Below are 21,799 nucleotides of genomic sequence, written 5' to 3' on the forward strand. Positions count from 1 at the left end.
CATATCCCTACAAGTGTTGCAAGAAAAAAGGCAGATAAATCTTGTGAAAATTCAGATGCAGACTCAATGTTGGTGAGATCTTGGGAGCTGCCTCTGCAACGTTAGACTTGTCTTCGAAGAAACAGACGAAAAAGAAATTACAGGTCGCACCATAGATGGTGAGATCTGTGAAGTAGAAGAGATCGTAAAGTAGAAGAGATTGGATTTCATTTACATTCTTTTGACCATTACTATTTGACTCCCAAAACTCTAAAATAAATAGATGCAGAACATTCTTTTGACCATTACGCTATAGGATAGGAAACCCTTCTATTTGTTGAGTGTTGATGTTCTATCATTCAATTTGAATGAATTCTCTTATTCTTTCAACAATCTCATTCCTTAACAGATATTGAAAACTTTGTTTCTAAATTACTTATATCAATTTTGAAGGGTGAACATTTTTTTCCACTCTCACAAAGTTATTTCCCTTCAATAATTTTCTCAAATAATTTTCTCAACTAAACTTGTTGAGGTTAATCCCAAATTTTTTAGACTTCATTATTTCCTCTGAAACACTTCCTTCAAATTAAAAGTAGAATTTATTTGTTTTCCTCTTATTAGAGAAGATAGTGATCTCAATCTTCCTAGTGTTAGCTTGCATACGCACATCTTTGTGAAATCTCTTAAGAGAAAACAAATGCTCTTTTAACCCTTGGATAGACCCTAGAAATAAAAGTAAGATCGTCAACATATAAGAGAATTCTAACAAGATATTTTCCCAAGAGATACCATCCTAATGTTTCAAATTCAACAATTCATGAAGTTGTTGATATAAAGGAAAAAGAAGGTAACAGATAATAGGCAACTTTAATTAACTCGGATATCACTTCTAATACTTTCTAATGCATTTTTTTGATTTTTCATTTTTACCTTAACCTCATTATAGAACATATGGACAACTCCCCTAAATTTTACTAGGATACCAAGGTCCTTCATTCTAGACCACAAATTATTCCTCGGAAGTGTCAAAAGTTTTCTTGGAATAAAAAAGAAACGAGTTTCCTTATTATAATTCCAAATTTTATCAATAATATTTCTCAAAATGATTATGTGATCAATTGTTGAGCATTTTGGTCTAAACTCTATTTTCCTTCTTGCTCTCTTTTCTTTTTCTTTTTCCCTCCTGTTGATTATTTTCTCAACCTTTCTACGAAACACCTTCAGAAACAAAGCATTGATCATCATTTGAGCCTTAACTACTTGAGCCCACAATTTGACATCTTTTGAGTTGAATTCCCCATTACTTCAGTTTTTCTCTAGTCCCTAGATGCTTAATTGTTGTAAGGATTATATTCCATCCTTTTTCACTTTTTTTGGTTGTAGCTAATATGATATATGAATTTCCATGCTTTGTTTCATGAATTTCTATTCATGTTTCTGTACATTTACAATCATACATACAATAGTACTACATGTTCCTTTTTCACCCAATTTTCTTCCACTAAATATGGTTATTTACTATGCTCCCGTAAAAAGTTATAGTCATATTTTTATTCTTTACCTAGATATAGCCTATTGCTGAAATTTAATAACTCACACACATGAATATGGTGACGAGTTAACAAGAATTCAGATGGAAATACCATATTTTCATTCAAATTTTGTTACTATATTCCTAACTAATTTCTACACTTTGAATATGGCCCATAGTTTCCCCCTTATGTAATTGTTATTTTTATTGGTTCAATTTAACTTGAGATAATTTCTTAAAACACATCCATATTTTTTTGCATTTACCCACACTAATCATCCACTTTTTTCTGATAATGCAATTTTCACTTTCCCTAGTTAGTTTGATTCCAAATATCTAATAATTTTTATTTTTTTTCTCCATTGTGATTGTAGTTTGTTTTCTATTGAATTTTCACTAAAAAGGTGTGTTGAGAAAAGAAGAAAAATTAGGGAATATATGTTCATGGTGGTGTGGACTATGTTGACTTTGTTATCTACATCAATCAATGACATGGTAGCATACTTAGACTCATTCACACTAGGAACCCACTTGTTCGCCATTGAACATCTCATTTTTTAGCTGTTTCCTGCATTTTCCAAAAGTGATGGCATGGTTTTCTATTTTAACTATAGGTGAGTAATATCTTGACATGGAACAATGCTTGATGTATGATCTTCTCTTACATGTTCATTGCCACAACAATATGCATCATTGAATGCACATTTACTATGCAATTACTCCACCACTCTCATTCATCAACTAATGCATTATGGTTATGTTGTACTCTTTTCACATTTTTTGTGGTATGCTTTCAATCCTTCAGACAAAAATATTTTGGGGTTATGTTAACAATGGGCATTGGGTAGTGAAGGATATGTGATGGCTTCGACTATGTGACTCAAGAGGTTGGGAGCTAGGGAATAAAATATATTTATTGATTTCACTTGTTTATCTAACATGTTCATCATAAACTAGAAAAAAAAAGGTCATGGATGAATTCACCGCAAGTGCAGATGTCTTCCAACCTCACTACAATAGTAATCTTTCAATAATTTCATACATATTTTTGTTTATTTTCTATTGGTTTTGAATTGGTTTTTTATTTTTCTATAATTTATAACCCACCTCACTAATTATTTCATCCACAACATAAGGGTCAACCCACAATAATGGTTCCCACTTTTTGGTTGAATCAAGACAATGAAATCAGTATTTTGAGCTAGATCGTCACATTCTAACACTTTTATTAGCTAAATCATTAAGAATTTGAAGATAAGGCAAACTAATGATTTGTGACTTTTTTTTTGTAGATTTGAAATATATATTAAAAAATTAGAAATAAAACTTGTGAATATATTTTGTATCTATTATAACTTATTTTTTATATAGTAATCCATATTTTTCTAAAGTTGTATAGGGAAGAAATTGAACAAACAAAATGATGAGCTACTTTGCTAGGGTTTGTAGCAGAGATTTTTTGGAAGAAGTTTTGGATGATGGAGGGGAGGACAAGGTGGATGGAGATGATGGAGGTAGTGCTACAACAAGAGAAGGTTTCATTTTTGTTTCTTTTTCACTCTCTATGTGCTGGTTTGTGGCCATTTTGGGGCTTTCCTTGATTATGTCAAGCTTTTTTCATTGGATGAAGGCATTTATTTTTGGGTTGCTACTACATGATTCAACAGGCATCCTATTTTCTCAGGACTACCTATTTCTACCACTCAATGGAAAGGGTTTGGTTTGACCACCTTCACAACCCCTATATATGTCGTTGGTAGTTTACGTTGTAGGCTAACTATTAGTGGTGCATATGGAGTGTCTTGGGGCTCCAATGGTGTTATGTGTGTAACATGATTCACTCTACTTTTTCCATACTATTGATTACCTTGGGTGCTGGGATTTCTCTCCTTGTGTCTGGTGGGCCGGGGGGGGGGGCGGCGGGGGCGTAGTAGTTCTTTTGGTGGGAATTTTTTTATTAATGTGTGCTTAATGGAGCTCCTAATTTGATTTCTAGCTAGTGCCTCAAAGAGAACTTTGTTGGAGTTTCTCTTCTCTATGCTCCTATATTGGATGGAAAATTTGGTGTCTATAATCACCTTGGATAATTAAATGTTTTTGGTTTGGAATTTTCATCTATTGTTGGGTACTTGTTATGGCATGTTGTGAGAGATGGAAACATATTCCCCCTTTTTGTCATGAGCGAGATTGGAGTCTCCATTCTTCTCTAAGTGGCTTCAATGTTGTACTCAAATCTTCAAGTGTTTCTTCATGTAGAATCTAATTTGATTTATCAGTCCAATAATTTGAATGAATAATGAGTCTATTGTACCTATTTATTTCATATATATAGTCTCAAAATCTCTTTTTAGCATTTCTAGTTTAGCTGTCTTCACCCTAGTCATTTCTTGGTAGGTATTTCAAGAATATCCACGATTATTTGGTGTTTTTTTAATGTTGAAATCCTTGAAAAAATAATCTTATGAACCCCTTCATAGATATAAAAGAGAACTTTAGAGTCCTCCCTATTATCCTTCAATAATTTTTTCTTTGCTCGAATTTGGGCATTGTATGCTACTACAACATTTGGTTTTGGGTAACTTTTCTCTACTAACTCCCTGAAATATTGAGAACGAAATAATGCCCTCATTGTGATTTTCCAATAACCATAATTTTTTTAACTGATCTATGTAATCTAAAGATTTGTGAAACTTGTCCCAGATATAGATGCCATTGTTAGCTATGAAACTTAGTGCTAAATAAACCTTAGATCTAATAACATTTTAAAATCATCAACCCTATTGACCTTAAGCTCTAATACAACATGAAGGAGAAGGGAAGAAGAGAAAAGAAAGAAAAATTGAGAGATTTAATAACAAAATGAGAGAAGAAAAAAGAGGTCATATATAGTTTAAATCATACACACTTGATTGCATAAAGCGGTATACAAAACTACTTCTTTATCATTATATATATATAAATGAAGAAAATATTCAACCCTGTTTATTAACTGGTTTTTAAATTATTGCCATGACAAACCATTTTCTATTCCCAATCTTCTCAAACATTAACATACACAGTGAAAGAAATCCCTTTTTAGATCCTATTTTTTCTCATAAACTGACATGCACAATGAAATATTGTCCCACTCTTACTATTATGTTGTTACTGCTATAATAATAATTCTTCTCTCTTTTTCAATTAATCACACATAAAAAAAATCTACCCATTTCACATATATTCCCAACAAAACTAGGGAAAAGAAAAATCATTAATTGACATTTAATACAAAGTATACAACCAACATGGAAAATCCAAAGAAGAATATTATATAAACAAAATTTTATTTAAATCTATCCTATTTGCAATGAAAGATCACACATATGTGACAATGGAAAGTAGCTAATGATAAAGGAGGAGAAAATGATATATATAGAATTGAAGGATGTAGTTTGTGATTAATTCCAACATCTAACTTTGTAAAATAAAAATCTTTCGACGCCAAAATTAGACAACATCCAAATATCATGAAAACAACTATGATGTTTTAAAACTTGATAGACTCACACTATTTCTAAACAACATGAAAATATATCTTTATAGAGATTGTATCTCTATAAAAATAGAGATTAACTGCACTTGTTTTTTCTCCATGAATTTAGCATCGAGAAGCTAAAATTAGATAAGAATCATGCAATTCACACATGATGTTTTTAACTATGATTACAATTTGACTATTTCATATGCACATTGTAATACCTTCCATGAATTATTTCTACTTTTGTGTTTGTTGGACTTATGCGTGACTCTATATGTATGCGATATCCTATTAGGTGTGTGTGTGGACACACGCATTTGATCGATGATAGTGGACTATTCTTGATGACTATATTTTAGGACTTCACAATGATGTTGATGATTTATGTATATGAGGATATTGATGATATTCGGGTTTATCACTTATGGTTCCTTAATGAATCTGACATGAAGATACTGTTTATGATTATAGTGGATCTTACAATGTACTAACATGTGTTATAGTGATCTTATTCCATAATTGGTTATGATTCTAACATTCTTATTTATATATCATGATTAGGTGTATATGTATATGTATATATGTATTGTGCAAGTGTCTTTTGTTTTGGTTGATGCTGGTACAAGTCATCAACTCCACCTGACTTCATAGGTTTGAGTGTTCCTATGCAATCCTTAATGGTGGTTTACATGGAGATATCATTAAGGCCTATTTGACCTAACCCTACCCATCATCCCAGATTAGGGTGATTATCTTAGTATTATTTTCTCTAGTTGTCATGGAGGAAATGTGTAATTACCTTTTGTCAATCATTGTAGGTTGTATAATTTTTATGGATATATTATGGTTATATTTATGGTTATTTATGATATATTTTATTAAGTGATATTTAATATTTTGACTAATAAAAGTGGGATAGGTGTGTACCATTGTATATCCACATAGTGACACCTAGAGCACATGAGGGATGCACAACTAGAAAAAAAATCCCTCACTAAAATTGAACAAAAACCTAGGAGGGAAACCCAAAATCCAACAAAAAACCTAGAAAACCAACACAAATAAAAAAGACTGAGAAGCAAAAAATAACAGAACAACCACCCACGAAAGGCACAAGAGAGATGGCCAACTACATGGGAAAATTTTTATCCTACCAATCTTGGAATAAGCATTTCACTTTATTTGAAAATGACACTCTTTTGCAAGAACTAATCCCAAAGCCAACAGACACCAAGGTGGAATCAAGGGTGGCTCAAATTGGGGACTCCCTCGGGCCTGAACCCTTAATCATGGCCTCTGTGTGTTTATATTTATTCTTCCTTTTCCCACTCATTTCAGCCTAGATGTTATGTAATCTTGCAGGGACGCATTATGCATATTGGCCACATTCATGCAAGTGAAATTAGCCTTCTCAATTTTCATTTGAGGACCTCCTAGGATCACTTAATTTCTTCCACCTTGATTTTGGTCCTAGTCGTCTTGAGCTTGTTGTCCAAATCTTCAATCTTCCCATTCACATTGTCCCTATTCTTTGTGAGGCCAAAAAGGTCATTGGAAAATCTCCACACTTTGTCAACATCAACATCCTCCAACTAGGTATTAGCCCTAGCTTCAGCCTCAGTCATTACGTCTAGTCGATTAATTTTCCTTATTGCAACATTCATGTGCCCAAATAACCATTTATATAAATCGTCCTACCATTGCACATAATCATGCAAGTCCTTCACAACTTTGGAGAGAAACATAATCAAGCTCAAGGGCTTGGTATTTTCATAAGGGGTAGGTCTTGTGGGGGGAAGGCTACGATTACAATCAACGTTCACATTAGTGACAAGGGACCAATCCAAGCTTGTAGTTTCAAAGGAATTCAATTAATCAGAGTAAATAGAATTAAATCTCGAGTCCTTGACATCTCCACATCCTTGTGCACCTCAATTTTGGGTTTCCACGTCAAGGTATTTTTTAGAAGCAACAATAACTTTAATTTTGGCCATATAGGCAAGGTTCATTATTATGGGAATTTTGGAACTTGAATTAGACACTTCACTAGAGTTGGAGGAGATGACAATGTGATCAACATATAAGAGAGGGTCATGAGTGGAATCAATTTTAATAGTGTGTATCCCACCAGATAGAAATAGGGCCAAATGTCCAAATTATATAACTTATGAATGATACCCTAGTGAAGGGGGGTTTTACCCTTAAGCCTTAGAAATAGATTGTGATAAAGAGGACAAGACTCAATAGAGAAATTTCATTCTTACCTCATGGCAAAGGTTGTGAAAAACATAGGAAAGAGTTGAAGATGGAATCTCCTCTTTCTACCATCTAGAGTGAAGTACTTCATGAGAAGAAAGGCAACCTCTTTCCAGATACTAGGAAGCTCTTCTCTATCCTAGCTTCTTTGGAGTCTGGAAACCCCTTCCCCTATTTAAAGAAATGATCGAAATATTCCTTGTAAATCCCCTTGGGATTTTTAGGAAAGGAGATGCCATTGAGGGGAAAACTAGTCATTTTTGCAATGGTCTCCCCAAAAACCACAAAGGCAACACTCTCTATCTTAACAATGCCATTATCCCAAGCTTTAACAAAGGATGTAGAAAGTTTAGGATCATGGTTGGTCATCCCATCCACATAGCATTCCAAATTGCCTTGAATAACCTTACTCTAGAGATCACCATTGTTTTTGAATTTAGAGCATTCAACAAGTTCAACCTAGTTCAAATCACCTCCCATCTCTAAAAACTCAAAAGTTAGATTGAGAAAGCAACAAGTCTAATGGAAGCAGTGAAAGGTACCACCAATATTAAAATTATGTTGCCTTATCTAGCAAGGAAGGGACAAGGAAAGAATTGAAAGTACCAAAAGGTAATCTTGGTGTTATACATCAGTAATAGATAAGTCATTTGATATAATACCATGAGCCATAGTCAAGATTTCATGCTTGTGAGACCACACTTTAAAATTGTTAACCATTTCTCCAAGCCCTACGAGCTTGTTCACCACCCTATTTACCTCATGTCACATGTGGCAAAATATAACATCACTGAGAGTAGAAAGAAGGGTGCGACACTTGTTGATGAAAGAAGCTATCTTCTAGTTCTGCTCAGTACCTCATTGAGCATCATAATTATATTGTGAGAATCACCTTCAACAATTATTTTTCTCAAACCCTTATCCTTGGCAGAAACTGACCTGTGAAACACCGCAACACTTCAACTATGTTGGAACATTTAACACCAAGGTTCACCATGTGAGTTTATGATCGTGCCACCCCCCCCAGCCAAACTAGGTTACCACAAGAAGACTTGTCAAAATTCAACTTGAATTGATATTTAATGTTATTTATGCTATTATTTTAGGATATATTATTTTAAGTGATATAATTATATATTTATGATTTCTATTGTGCTCTGATTTCAGTTCATATATTTATATTTATTTTTGGGGGCACTAAATTAAAGTGAATATACATTTATGTTTGCTGGGGTGAATAATTAAATAGAATATAAATAAATATATGATTATATGTTGAGAGTAATTATATTTTAGTGATTTATTGGTTGAAGTATTTATTAAATAATTGATGATTTGTTAATATTTTTGGTTATTGGTTGGTTGGACTAGTTTCTCTTCCCTTACATGTTTGGGAAGGATTTTTATGGTTGGATTTTGGATGTTTTGGGGATTTTTTTTTGCTGCAATTTTTTTGGAGGATACTTTTGAAGGATTTTAAATGGAGTTTGAGTGCAATACTTGGCTTTGATTCTTGGGGAGATTGTTTGCTTGGGATTTGGAGTGGATTGTTGTTGAATTTTTTGTTGATTTTGAAAGACTTTTGGCTAGAACTTTTGGTGTGAAAGTTTCTCTTTCTTCCCTTGATCTTCAATTTGGAGGTAGGGTTCTTCATTTTCCTTATGTATCTTATAATTTGTCATGTTTTCAAAATAAATTGTGTTTATTTGATGTCTTTTATATCATTCCTCGAATGTGTATTTATTATTGATGTGAAAATTGATAAGTTTTTATTATAATTGCTCTTGTTTGCAATGATTAAAGTAGGTTTTATCGTGAAAGTTTTATTATTCATTTTTGTATATGGGCTTTGAGGATGATTTGGTTGACTTTCTATGAGATGATTAGGAAATCCTTAAATGGGTCTTTCTCTAATTTTGCCTCCTAAGAAATCACATTGACCAATTGGAAGTCAAAATAAGTGTGCCAATATAACTTGCATGTGCATAGTTTTAGGCTATAAGTGTATAATTCTAGGTGGCAAGTATGTAGGAAATAGTGACAACTAAGTAGAACATTAGATCAAATGTGCAACACTGTTGTTTGGTCTTGATTTGGTTCTTAGGTCATCCCAAAAGCTTAATTAGGTCTTGCACTCTATCAATCTTGTATTTTTGGGTTTGATTAATCAGATTTGGGATGATATACTGATCATACGCCCATTGATATGCCATTTTGTGGAAGAAATCAGTTAATTTTTCATTCATATTTTGTTTCAAGGTTGACCCCTTGGTGTTAGGGTCTTGTAAAAGCCTAAATATGATTGTGTTTTCAATCTTTTTGAAAATGGATTCATGGATATCTAATATGAGATGTATGTGTTTTAGTGCTTTTATGATTCCTTGAATTGAACCTAAGGATATGGGTAACTAGATGCATAAAGGGAGAGTGGCTCTCAATGGAGGTGAAGACCCTAAATAGGTTGCTAAGGTAACTCATTGGAGAGTTTCTTAATCAAGTGATAAACTAATTAATAGACTAGGGTAGAACACATTAATAAGATAATATGGTGCTTTTCCATGACCTTGAGTGCTTGTACAAACTATGAATGGGAGTGGGAAGGCTTGGTCATGCAAGGGGCATTGAATTTCACATAATTGAATCTCCTTGTCTTCATGAAAGGACTATTCGGTTGTATATGGGCTATCTCTTGAGGTTGTGCAATGACACTTTGTCCTTTTTATACTCTAGTATCCTATCTTGTGTGGTTGTGAGTAGAAGACTTTGATGGATCCTTGTTATGTTTCATACTTGTTCTTGTATGTCTTTTATACTTGTTTTTACTGTATGTTTCCCTAGTTGTTGGTGTTACACTTGAGTGTAGATCTTGTTTCCCCTCCTTGTCTGCTTCTGTGTTTGGATCTCTATGTCTATCTTTTAAGCATGGTGGGGTGGACCTGAGAGTTCCACATTGTCAAGTGGTTGTTGCTAGCCTCCATTAGGGACTGGTTACTTGTTTGTGTGCATTTGAAAAAGATCCTGTCTTCTACATTCTAGTACCATTTTCATTCAAGTTGCAAGTTATTCAATAATTATTATCAGTATATATGTTATTTATAATTGAGAAGCATTGTAACTATTTTGTTATTTATTCTTGAACACTCCATAAGGAGATTGATATAAGTTAGATTGATGTTATTAATATTCATTGTAATGACAGAATATCGTTTAGGCATTTTAGTGTTGGTACCGACCACTCATATGTGATTGTATGTCCTATTTTATTTCATATTGAAAGATTATCACGTGAACATTTACTTTGGTGCTTAAATGAACATAGTTGCAGATGTAGACATTATTTATGTTATGTAATGTTATAGTTAATTCAATAATGATTTATGTAATGTTATAGTTAATTCAATAAATTATAAGAGAGATAACAACTCTTTCTAACTACCGTGGAACTGAAACTAATCGTGTTTCAAAGACAGATTTTGACATAGCTTCAGATTCATAAGAACTTTTTGATTCGTATGAAACTGGTTGTCGAATGGATTCAGATCAGTCAGGTGAACCAGAAGACTAGTTGTATTTAGAAAATATTGATGCTCTATAATTTTTTAATGAGGAGGCCCTTGTAGATTTTGCAAAATATTAGGCCAAAATGTCTGAAGAATCAAACAAGCTCGATGGATTGACTGATGTTTAAAGCCATCCCGAACTTGATGAAGTGGGCAAGTTGTTCTTATGTGTTAGTACGCTTCTTAGAAAGAAGAAACAAATATATTTGCTCGTTTCAGAAATTCAATCGTGATTATGAACAACATGAGATTCTCTTTATTGGCACTCTGTAGTCTCAGAAATGGTGCATACGATATGTAGTTTACTCATATATACACTTACTGGTAATTGAGATCTCTTTGTACTGAGTGGATTAGTTTCTTAAACCTGACTATTTCAATTCAATTGAATAGCATCTTCATAGAAACAAGCTCACAAAATGGACACTCTTACATAGTATTCTAAATTTAAAATTACGTAGGATCACATTCTAACTTAATTGGAATTTATCTGCTTTGGAGTTATGATTCATTTGTCTTTCTGATGGTCGTGCATCCATCTCATTCTTTACATAGTTGCGTTTCTTTTTCATTGTGGATTACAGTTCTTGGATGTTATCAATTATTTTACAAATTTTCAGTTGTAATTGGGAGTTTTCTTTAAAGATATCACATTAGTATAAAACCATTCTCTCTAAAAGGAGAAAAAACAATCATAAGAGCACAAAACTGAATGGGAATTCTCATGCATACACAAATCTTAAGAATTTTAACAAGCAAATATTATCCATTTTTTACATCAAACATTGGAAACGAAAATATTCATATTAGATATACTCATATCTATATAAGCATGACACAGTTTTTCTATTCCCAATTTTAACCTAAACTATACAAAATATAGTCAGCTTACCCCAAAAAAAGCACAAAAATCAAATGTTTGCTTTTTAGCATTCATAATCTCCTGTTACGCACGAAAGAAAACAGAAACTTTAAAATACCATCAACCCCCTTGAAGTATTTCTTTCTCCAGCTCTCTCTGACTAAAAGCAACAACACTAGTATACTCAAAAATCCTGCTCCATATGACCATCCTAGTCCAATTTCATACCGCGGTATTTGCTGGCTCTCCTCATCATCTTTATTTTCAGGAGAGCTCACAGGACGAGGAGATGCAAATTTGGGCCAACTGCAGTTCTTTGGAAGTGGGCATCCCTGCAAATTTGGATTTCCAGCATATGATGTATCTTCAAATGTGATCATTTGTCCTCCTTGCGGTATGTTACCTGAGATGTTGTTGTTGGACAAATTCAAATATGCCAAATAGCTCAAAGATTGAAGCTCTGAAGGAATATTTCCTGAAAGCTTGTTTGAAGAAATGTCCAACGATTCCAAGTTGACTCATATCCCCCAAACTATGTGGAATAATTCCATTAAGACTGTTCATGGATAGATTCAGAAACCTCAACCCGTTCAACTTTCCAAGGTCAAGAGGAACATCTCCATTCAATTGATTGTTGGAGAGATCTATGCTAATGAGCGTGGAAAGAATATATGTGTAGTATAGTTCTGTACCTTTGGAGGCCATACCCAGTCCACCAAGAGAGGAGCTACGGCTATTACCACCCTCATATGGCAGACTACTCAGCAAAACATAGCCATCCTCTATGCTACAGCCATTGCACGTAAAAATACAATATTGTGTGGAATAGAGCCTGATAAGTTGTTGGACGAAAGGTCTAGGATCTGGAGCTGCTTCAGGGCGCCATGTTCTGAAAGAATGTTACCCCTGAATTGATTGTCGTTCATCACCAGCACTTGAAGAGATGAAATATTCCCAATTGACTTTGGAAGATGTCCGGAGAATTGTTTTGCCCAATATCAAGTAGTTGCAAAAATGTATAATTGGTAAACGAGGGAGCGAAGATTCCGCTGAGCTGATTATTTTTAAGTACCAAGTACTGAATGCTAGACGAGAAGATTAGCCGTTGGGGCATGCTTCCCTCAAGACTATTACCTCCTAAATTTAAGTCATAAATGCGTGATCCATCCTCAATTAAACACCAAGGAATCATTCCATCCAACATGTTATTTTCAAGATGTAACTGTAACCATAGAGACGAATTGCACAAGCTTGGAGGAATGTTACCGGTAAACAAATTATCATTGAGCATCAATTGAAGAGGAGGCCCCTCAATTAGTTTTGTTAGAGCTGGCCACTCGGAAGGTATATTTCCACTTAATGCATTGCTAGACACATCCAAGATTCCTATCCCAGAATTCGGACCATTTGGGAAAAGGGACCCATGCAAATGGTTCTGTGATATATTTAGTTCATCAAAGGAAGCAGCCATGGCCCATAGCCAAGAGGGAATTTCTCCAACAAGACCGTTGTCAGCTAATGTCAAGGAATACAACGAGAACTGAGTTGAAATCCATGGTGGAATTTGACCGTCCATCTTACATGACACAAGTTCTAACTCAGAGAGCTGGAAGTTGGGAATCCACGATGTACTAATATTTAGTGTGCTATTGGATAGAGATAAACGCCATAAATTGGTAAGGTTACGGAAAAAAATCTCTGAAATTGTGAGCTCATGGTTTAATGAGAAAGAGAGAAGTTTAATAGAGGATGGTAAGCCCCAAGAAGGGGCACTCTCATTAAATCTATTTCCACGGGCATGGAGGTCAGTAAGGGAGGACAGCCCTGCAAATGACAACGGAAGAGTCGCTCTCAATTGGTTGAAGGAAACATCCAAGAACTCAAGCAAAGGGAGATTGCCCCATGTAAATGGAATTTGGCCACTCAATCGATTGTCTGAAATTTGGAGAGATCTCAAAGAAGAAAGATTGTTCAAACAAGATGGCAAGCTTCCACTCAGTTGATTCCCTCTAAGACTAATGTAACTGAGATTTGTGAGCATACAAATGCTAAGGGGTATTACCCCACCCAACCCATTGTACTCTATAATTATATCCTCAAGAAAATGGAGTTTTCCCAAGCATGAAGGAAGATTACCTATCAATCCCACGTCTGATATCACTATTCCTGTAAGAGAAGGATATTTGCAGAGGTTGTCAGACATGATTCCTCCTTCTGCACCATAGCCGTTTCGATCTGGCATCCACCTTATCTCCACCACATGGTTCTTGTGCTCGTCGCATTCTATGCCATACCACTCGCAGCAGTCTGTTCCATTCGCCCATTCATAGCCATAGCCCGCGGGGAAAGTTAAGGTGATGTTGAAGGATAGAAGAGCTTCGTATTCCTGCGGAGGACACCTGCATAAACAGATATATGTATTGGTAAAGAGGACGATTAAAAACACAGTACTAGTAGCGAACTTAACTATAGCCAACGCCATTGCAGGAATGATATGTTGTAGACGATTGGAAAGAAAATGCGTATATCGTGCTGTGAGAGCAGAGCATATTAAATAGTAGAAATGAGAGTGACGTAGCTGAGATCGTAGAAAAGCCTTGCAAAACATGGCCAATTTTGAGCTCTAATTACGTTACTGCGTGAAAAAAGTTTCCCGTGACTAAATCAACGTACGTGCACCACTCACTGAAAACGACTAGCGTGCATTCAGCACGTATGGATGTATTTACATCATGATACGGACTTGCAGCTGTTTTTCTATGCACCGCATTGTGTCGGTCGAACTAGTCCAAGATAAATATTACACTCGACCGGGCTAATCCCGCCTTTTGTCATGTCTTTAGATTACTCTGCAGTCTTCCTTAGCCTATCAAGCCTCAGTAGCCCCTCGGTATAGTTGGCTGAATTATTGAAAGACACAAACAACCAGTTCAAACTTCATTTCAGGTTCAATTTCTGAGTTTACTTCTTTCCAACAGTTGTGTGCAACTCTTCACAATTATCAACTGACTGTGAGTCAAATGGAACAAGCAAATCCTATGGCTCCGAGTGATAAGGGTGATAGTAGTCAACAACCATTTGGGAAGTTTAAACCGAATAGAGAGTTCGTTAAGTTCAATGAAAACATCATCAACAACAATGTGAATGTAGCGTCACGTGTGCCTCCTATTTCTAAGTTTTTCAAGAAAGAAAGAAAGTTTACTCCTTTGAATGAATCATTGCATAGTATTATGAATAAGTTATTGGAACAAAATGTGCTTACTCTCCCTCCTATAAAGCAAATAGATCCTGCAAAGATTAATTCACCCTATTTTGATAACAAATCTTTTTGTCAATTTCATCGTCAACCTGGGCATGATACTGAAAAATGTTTTGCTTTAAAGGGTAAAATTCAAGATTTGATTGATAATAATACTATCTTTGTTTCTGGTGTGAATGATAAAGGTAACACATCTGTAGCTCCTCCTAACCAAAATCTTAAGATTTTTACTGATCCATTACCTTCTCATACCTCTAATGCTATTGAGACTAATGATTCCTCTTTCTCGCCTGATGGTCTTTTGTCTATGACTTCGAATGTGATTAACTTTGTAGAGCAGCAGAAAATCCCTAAAGAACCTTCCATAACATTTGATTCCAGTGAAACTATCAGAGCACCTGATGGTCCTTTATATATAGTTGCAAAGGTCAAGAATACACCTTGCCGTGGAGTGCTTATTGATCCTTCTTGCATGGTTAATGTTATTACTGAAGAATTTCTTTTTACTTTGCAATTGAATCAAGTAATCTATGACAAAACAAGTGTGGTTGTGAAATTATTTGATGCATTTTCTTCTCCTGCAATTGGTTCTATTACATTACCTATTGAAGTTCATAACAAATCCCTTGATGTGAACTTTGCTATTATTCCTTCATCCGAACAATTTCGTGTGAAGCTAGGCTATCCTTGGCTATCTTCCATGAAAGCTATTGCTTCTCCTATTCACAAGTGTTTGAAATTTCCCCATAATGGTGAAGTTGTTACTGTCAATCATAGTCTCTTTAAACCAGCTGAAAGAACTTCTAGCATTCCTATTGATTATTTTTGGCGTAAACAAATCCAATCTCTTCCACCGCGAAGTGATCATCTTTTGAAATCTTATCAAAAGTGGAAAAAAGATATGATCCTATCTCTAAGTGAACCTAGAACACCCAAACTTGATATTCCTATCATTCTTGAGAAGGAAGTTCTTCCTTTCAAAGATAAAACTAATGTCTTTCCTCAAGAAGATTCCCAACCCATTCCTATGGATGTGACTATGTCTATGTCTAATAAACTTTCTAAAAGTAGACCTATACCTCCTCGTTATGATGGACTTGGTCTCCTTCCTAAACCAAATTTTCCTCCTTTATATGGAGCAGTTCCTCCTCCTTCCTCTTATAAAGAGAAGAGACCTTCCTCTTCTCCTGTTATCCAAAATAAGAGACCACAACCTAAACACCCAAGTGATAAGGATGAGAACATTCCTCCTCCTCAATCTTCTCAACTTTCTACTACGACTAGACGAAATCGTTCTGCGCGCGAACGCCGACGAAAGCATCGTCTTAGAGCTCAGGCAGCTACTTTTCAAACTTTGCAATCTCCAAAAACACCTTCAGCTAGTATTATTCCATTTTCTCCTCAGCCAGAAATTGAGCCAAAATCTCCTAAGCATAAGATGCATGACGGTTTTGATCTTGTGCGAGTTAAAGATCCTATTTTTATAAATCTTGATGATGATATAGATGAAAATGTTATTCATGATGAAAATGTTACTTCTTTTGGTTCTGATAGTGAATATGAATTTGTTAATATTGATAACCATTTATCTAATGAATTTTCTAAAGCACTTATCCTAGCTCCTAGACAAGAACAACGTGGCTTGGAACATGAACATAGCCCTTGTTTGGATCTTGTGATAGCTCCATCTGCTGTGTTGGATGTTCCTCCTCTAGCATGTTTCCTGCCTTCCTGAAATACTGATCAGCAAGATCGGGGGGTGGATGACGTGCTAGACTAGTTTCATTAGCATAGCAGATTCTCTCCTCCTCTCTTTCTTTTGTTACTTCTTCTATGTGTTATTCTCATTCTTCTATTCGTTGTCCTTAGTGTTGTCTACTTGAGGACGATGCAAAGCATTGAGATCTCTTTTGGTCTCTGTCATGTTGACTCAAAAGACACATGTGTTCCCTTCTTCTAGGTGACCTTCCTTGATTGGGGAATGAAGAACAATTATGCATACATACATATGATATACATGAATTATCATACAGCATACTGACCCCAAGGAAAGCGAAGTCACCTCGTGATTCATGTTTTTTGTCTATTATCATTGGGTTTATCTCACACTTGGGGGCTAAATCTTTGTGATAACGTGCTCCTTTCCATTCTCATTTCTTATGTGTATCACTACCTTAAAGCAATCACCCCCTTTGAGGCATGTGTGATCGCTTTAACGTAGGGGGGCATACACCCTGTTCATATCTTTTCAAGATACTTGAAAATTTCTTGATGAACTTAGCTTTGCCTTGAAAATTTTTGGTATTTTTCTTACATGACTCATAGTGAGAGAACCTTACTACTGATAGTCATGGTTCTCCCTCGTGATCTTCCCTTTTACTTTGTCAATCAAAGCCGTAAGATCCGTAGTCCACTGGGGGCTTGGCGTATCTTGCCTCCTTGACATGGTGAAAGTCTTTCAATGTTGTTTCCTTGTACTTTACCGGAAGTATGGGCGTATGCTTATACTCCCGCTAAAGTGGGGGCTAAATGTAGCGTCCTAAAATTGTGACACTTGCAATTTCGACTACATTTGGGTCTTCACGATGGCGGCGCAACACTGAACCTGAATGAAGACCCCGAAACCTGTTTATGACATAAAAAACTGCATATTTCTGCACCTTGGCATGATCCCTCCTTGCACCCTGCTGTCCGAGGAGGTGGGACCATGGCGCCCAGTGCCTTGGTCCCTGGCCCTATTTTGGGCCTGGTCTCTTATGGGGCATCGGGTCTTTAAGTTTGCAATTTGATAAATAATGTTTCTAGGTCGGCCAAGGGTCGGAAAAATCAGTCTTTTAACCCTAATTGACAAGTATATAAACTACATTTCCTCTCTCATTTTGAGAGAGAAAGAACATATGTGTACAACAGGCGGAAGCGCTAGGCAAACATTCAAACATTCAAGCATTCAAGCATTCCTTCAAGCAATTGAGCATTCTAAGTCTCCATTCAAGGCCAAGTGTTGCATTCAAGAGCGGGATTCAACCATTGAAGAGGAGATCACATACAACATACAACATACAACAACATTTACACCTTCGCATGTAAGAATACAAACATTCTTACAACAAGGTATCAGTACTTGTTTACATTACAAACATTTACATTTATAGCATTCTCATTTCTTGGTTAATTCCAAAATAGGGGTTTGACCTAAAGGCAAACCCCTAATCCCTAACCCCCCAATCGTCCTTTCTTTTTTGTGTGTAGGTTGCAGGTACGTGGCTGTAATTGAAGATCTGGAATCCTTGTGCGGAGATGAACAGATCCCCCTTCATTTCACAGATTTTTCGGAGGACCGTGTGCACACCGGGCGCCATCGTCCTGTCAACTTTCGCTCAAATTTGTAGGACAACATCATCTTGACATTTTACTGCTAATTCCAGGTCCGCAGCTTCATCCCATGTTTCTATTTCTGTCTACAAACGAATCTTTCTTACTTTCACCTACACTCCTAGTTCAATCCTTCTATCCACATTCTTTACAAAAGAGGGTAGCCTTGCTATCTCAACCCTTGAAACTCATTTAGAATTCAATCTTGCATTGTGTGGGATTGGATCTTGTGAGCTTCAACCCCTCTTTTGAATGTAAGGTCTCTCCTAAGTGAAAACCGTCAATGCTAGTGACCTTCTTTTTCTCCTTGGAGTGGGGGGAACACCTAGGGTTCATTTTTTTCTGCTTTACATTTTGGTGAACCCAACGTGAACATCCTAATTCTGATTATTCATGGTTAGATCTGAAAATTTTGCTTCCTTAATTATATTTCCATGTTTGATCTTTTGCAAATTTTAGAGGTTAATTGCATAAAAAACCCTAAATTTTCTTTTTAGTAATTGAGCTTGTGAAATGTTAATTGTTCATGCTTGTTTCAGATCTACCCTTCTATTGCAAATTATCAATTCATATTTGTCCTTTAATTCTAAAAATTAAGTGGTTAAGTGTCAAAACCCTAGTTTTTTAAAACCTTCTTGATTCAACCTTTGACCAACAATTTCACTGATCAAAACACCTCCAAATCAGCCATAACTTTGGATTCCGCAACAAAATCATAATATCTTTCATTCCTGAAAATTTGGAAAAAAGTTGTGAGGACCGTGTGCACTCCGAGCGCCATTGTCCCCGACATTTTTTTCTGAAATTTCAGGAGCTAGATCTTACTGTATTTTTCTGCTAAAATCCAGAATCTTGGCTGATTTCATCAATTCTAACACTTCCAAAATTAAAGTCAAAGTTGGTCTAGTGATTGCTTGGATTAAGGCATCTAATCATTCAAAAATTGTTGAAATTAAAATTTTGTGTCAAAATTGTGTTCTTACTGTCCTAAATCTGAAAAGTGTGTTGGCATTCATTCAAAGTTTCAGTGCTTTATTCAAATTTTTGCAATTTGTGGCGTTTGAAATTAAGTGTTTAATTACAACAACTTTGATTTCCACTTTCAAAATTGAATTTTGCGTGAAATTGAATCAACTTTTAAATTTCAAAGCTTGCATTGCTTTTAGTATTCCCTCTAAAATCATAAAATTCAAAATTTCAGTTTCCCTCTCTTTTTCAAAATTCAAATTTTGCATTTTTCAACAATCTTGGTAGGGTTCAATTTCAAGATTGCAACTTTAATTTAAGTCTTAGAATTAAGTCTTTCCAAGGTGTTGGATTCAAGACAAGGATTCAGCCATTGAAGAGGAGATCACATACAACATACAACATACAACAACATTTACACCTTCGCATGTAAGAATACAAACATTCTTACAACAAGGTATCAGTACTTGTTTACATTACAAACATTTACATTTACAACATTCTCATTTCTTGGTTAATTCCAAAACTGGGGTTTGACCTAAAGGCAAACCCCTAATCCCTAACCCCCCAATCGTCCTCTCTTTTTTGTGTGTAGGTTGCAAGTACGCGGCTATAATTGAAGATCTGGAATCCTTGTGCGGAGATGAACAGATCCGCTTTCGTTTCGCGGATTTTTCGGAGGACCGTGTGCACATCGGGTGCCATCGTCCGCTCAACTTTCACTCAAATTTTAAGGATAGCATCGTCTTGACATTTTACTGCTAATTCCAGGTCCGCAGCTTCATCCCATGTTTCTATTTCTGTCTGCAAACGAATCTTTCTTACTTTCACCTACACTCCTAGTTCAATCCTTCTATCTACATTCTTTACAAAAGAGGGTAGCCTTGCTGTCTCAACCCTTGAAACTCATTTAGAATTCAATCTTGCATTGTGTGGGATTGGATCTTGTGAGCTTCAACCCCTCTTTTGAATGTAAAGTCTCTCCTAAGTGAAAACCGTCAATCCTAGTGACCTCCTTTTGCTCCTTGGAGTGGGGGGAACACCTAGGGTTCATTTTTTTCCGCTTTACATTTTGGTGAACCTGACGTGAACATCCTAATTCTGATTATTCATGGTTAGATCTGAAAATTTTGCTTCCTTAATTATATTTCCATGTTTGATCTTTTGCAAATTTTAGAGGTTAATTGCATAAAAAACCCTAAATTTTCTTTTTAGTAATTGAGCTTGTGAAATGTTAATTGTTCATGCTTGTTTCAGATCTACCCTTCTATTGCAAATCATCAATTCATATTTGTGCTTTAATTCCAAAAATTAAGTGGTTACGTGTCAAAACCCTAATTTTTTAAAACCTTCTTGATTCAACCTTTGACCGATAATTTCACTGATCAAAACACCTCCAAATCAGCTGTAACTTTGGATTCCGCAACAAAATCATAATATCTTTCATCCCTAAAAATTTGGAAAAAAGTTGCGAGGACCGTGTGCACTCCGAGCGCCATGGTCCCCAACATTTTTTCTGAAATTTCGGGAGCTAGATCTTACTGTATTTTTCTGCTAAAGTCCAGAATCTTGGCTAATTTCATCAATTCTAACACTTCCAAAATTAAAGTCAAAGTTGGTCTAGTGATTGCTTGGATTAAGGCATCTAATCATTCAAAAATTGTTGAAATTAAAATTTTGTGTCAAAATTGTGTTCTTACTGTCCTAAATCTGAAAAGTGTGTTGGCATTCATTCAAAGTTTTAGTGCTTTATTCAAATTTTTGCAATTTGTGGCTTTTGAAATTAAGTGTTTAATTACAACAACTTTGATTTCCACTTTCAAAATTGAATTTTGTGTGAAATTGAATCAACTTTTAAATTTCAAAGCTTGCATTGCTTTTAGTATTCGCTCTAAAATCATAAAATTCAAAATTTCAGTTTCCCTCTCTTTTTCAAAATTCAAATTTTGCATTTTTCAACAATCTTGGTAGGGTTCGATTTCAAGATTGCAACTTTAATTTGGCCTATCTACAGATCCTAAAATCACTCAATTTTTTCAGATTAGCTTTAAAATCATCATAACTTTCATCCCTGAAAATTTTGAAAAACGTTGCGAGGACTGTGTGCACTCCGTTCGCCACGGTCCCTGACATTTTTTTCAAAATTCCGGGAGATTGTCGTGATTGCATTTAACAGCTTAAATCCAAGAGATTGGCTGATTTTATTGAAATTTGCTACCTCTAAATTCAAAATCTTCTCTCTCTCTCTCTAGTGCATGAGTTTTACAATAATAAGCCCTACTTACACTATTCCCGTTAGACGAAGCCTTAGAATTAAGTCTTTCCAAGGTTTAATTACCGAGGAGATGGAACCTAATTTGAATGGCCTTTTTAACGAGGACACGGGTAATTCCTCTATTCCTCCTAATGATGAAGAAGCTCTCCATGAGGTTTCTGTAGAACAACTTTCGAAATTGGATAACCAATTTGATGATTTTCAGCAATGGATGTCTCA

The 21,799-nt window shown here is 35.4% G+C and overlaps 1 protein-coding gene across 1 annotated transcript; it reads right to left on the reverse strand.

The window, feature by feature from the left end:
* Positions 1-11,779: 11,779 nt before the first annotated feature.
* Positions 11,780-14,190, reverse strand: LOC131041840 (probable LRR receptor-like serine/threonine-protein kinase At4g36180). Its single transcript, XM_059214390.1, has 4 exons — positions 12,638-14,190; positions 12,213-12,495; positions 11,937-12,040; positions 11,780-11,789 (listed from the first exon to the last, which is right to left on the reverse strand). The coding sequence occupies exons 1-4, from the start codon at positions 14,188-14,190 to the stop codon at positions 11,780-11,782; spliced, it is 1,950 nt and encodes a 649-aa protein (XP_059070373.1).
* Between the last annotated feature and the right edge of the window lie 7,609 nt (positions 14,191-21,799).

This window comes from Cryptomeria japonica, chromosome 11 (genome assembly GCF_030272615.1).
Source record: "Cryptomeria japonica chromosome 11, Sugi_1.0, whole genome shotgun sequence".
Taxonomy (NCBI): domain Eukaryota; kingdom Viridiplantae; phylum Streptophyta; class Pinopsida; order Cupressales; family Cupressaceae; genus Cryptomeria; species Cryptomeria japonica.

Excerpts from the sequence above, each read along its gene's own strand:
- LOC131041840 (XM_059214390.1), bottom strand. The coding sequence starts at position 14,190 with ATGGCGTTGGCTATAGTTAAGTTCGCTACTAGTACTGTGTTTTTAATC. Across the intron at positions 12,496-12,637 it reads TTTCATCTCTTCAAGTGCTG|CATAGAGGATGGCTATGTTT; the intron begins GTGATGAACGAC and ends CAATGGCTGTAG. Across the intron at positions 12,041-12,212 it reads ATATGAGTCAACTTGGAATC|GGATGCCCACTTCCAAAGAA; the intron begins GTTGGACATTTC and ends CCAAATTTGCAG.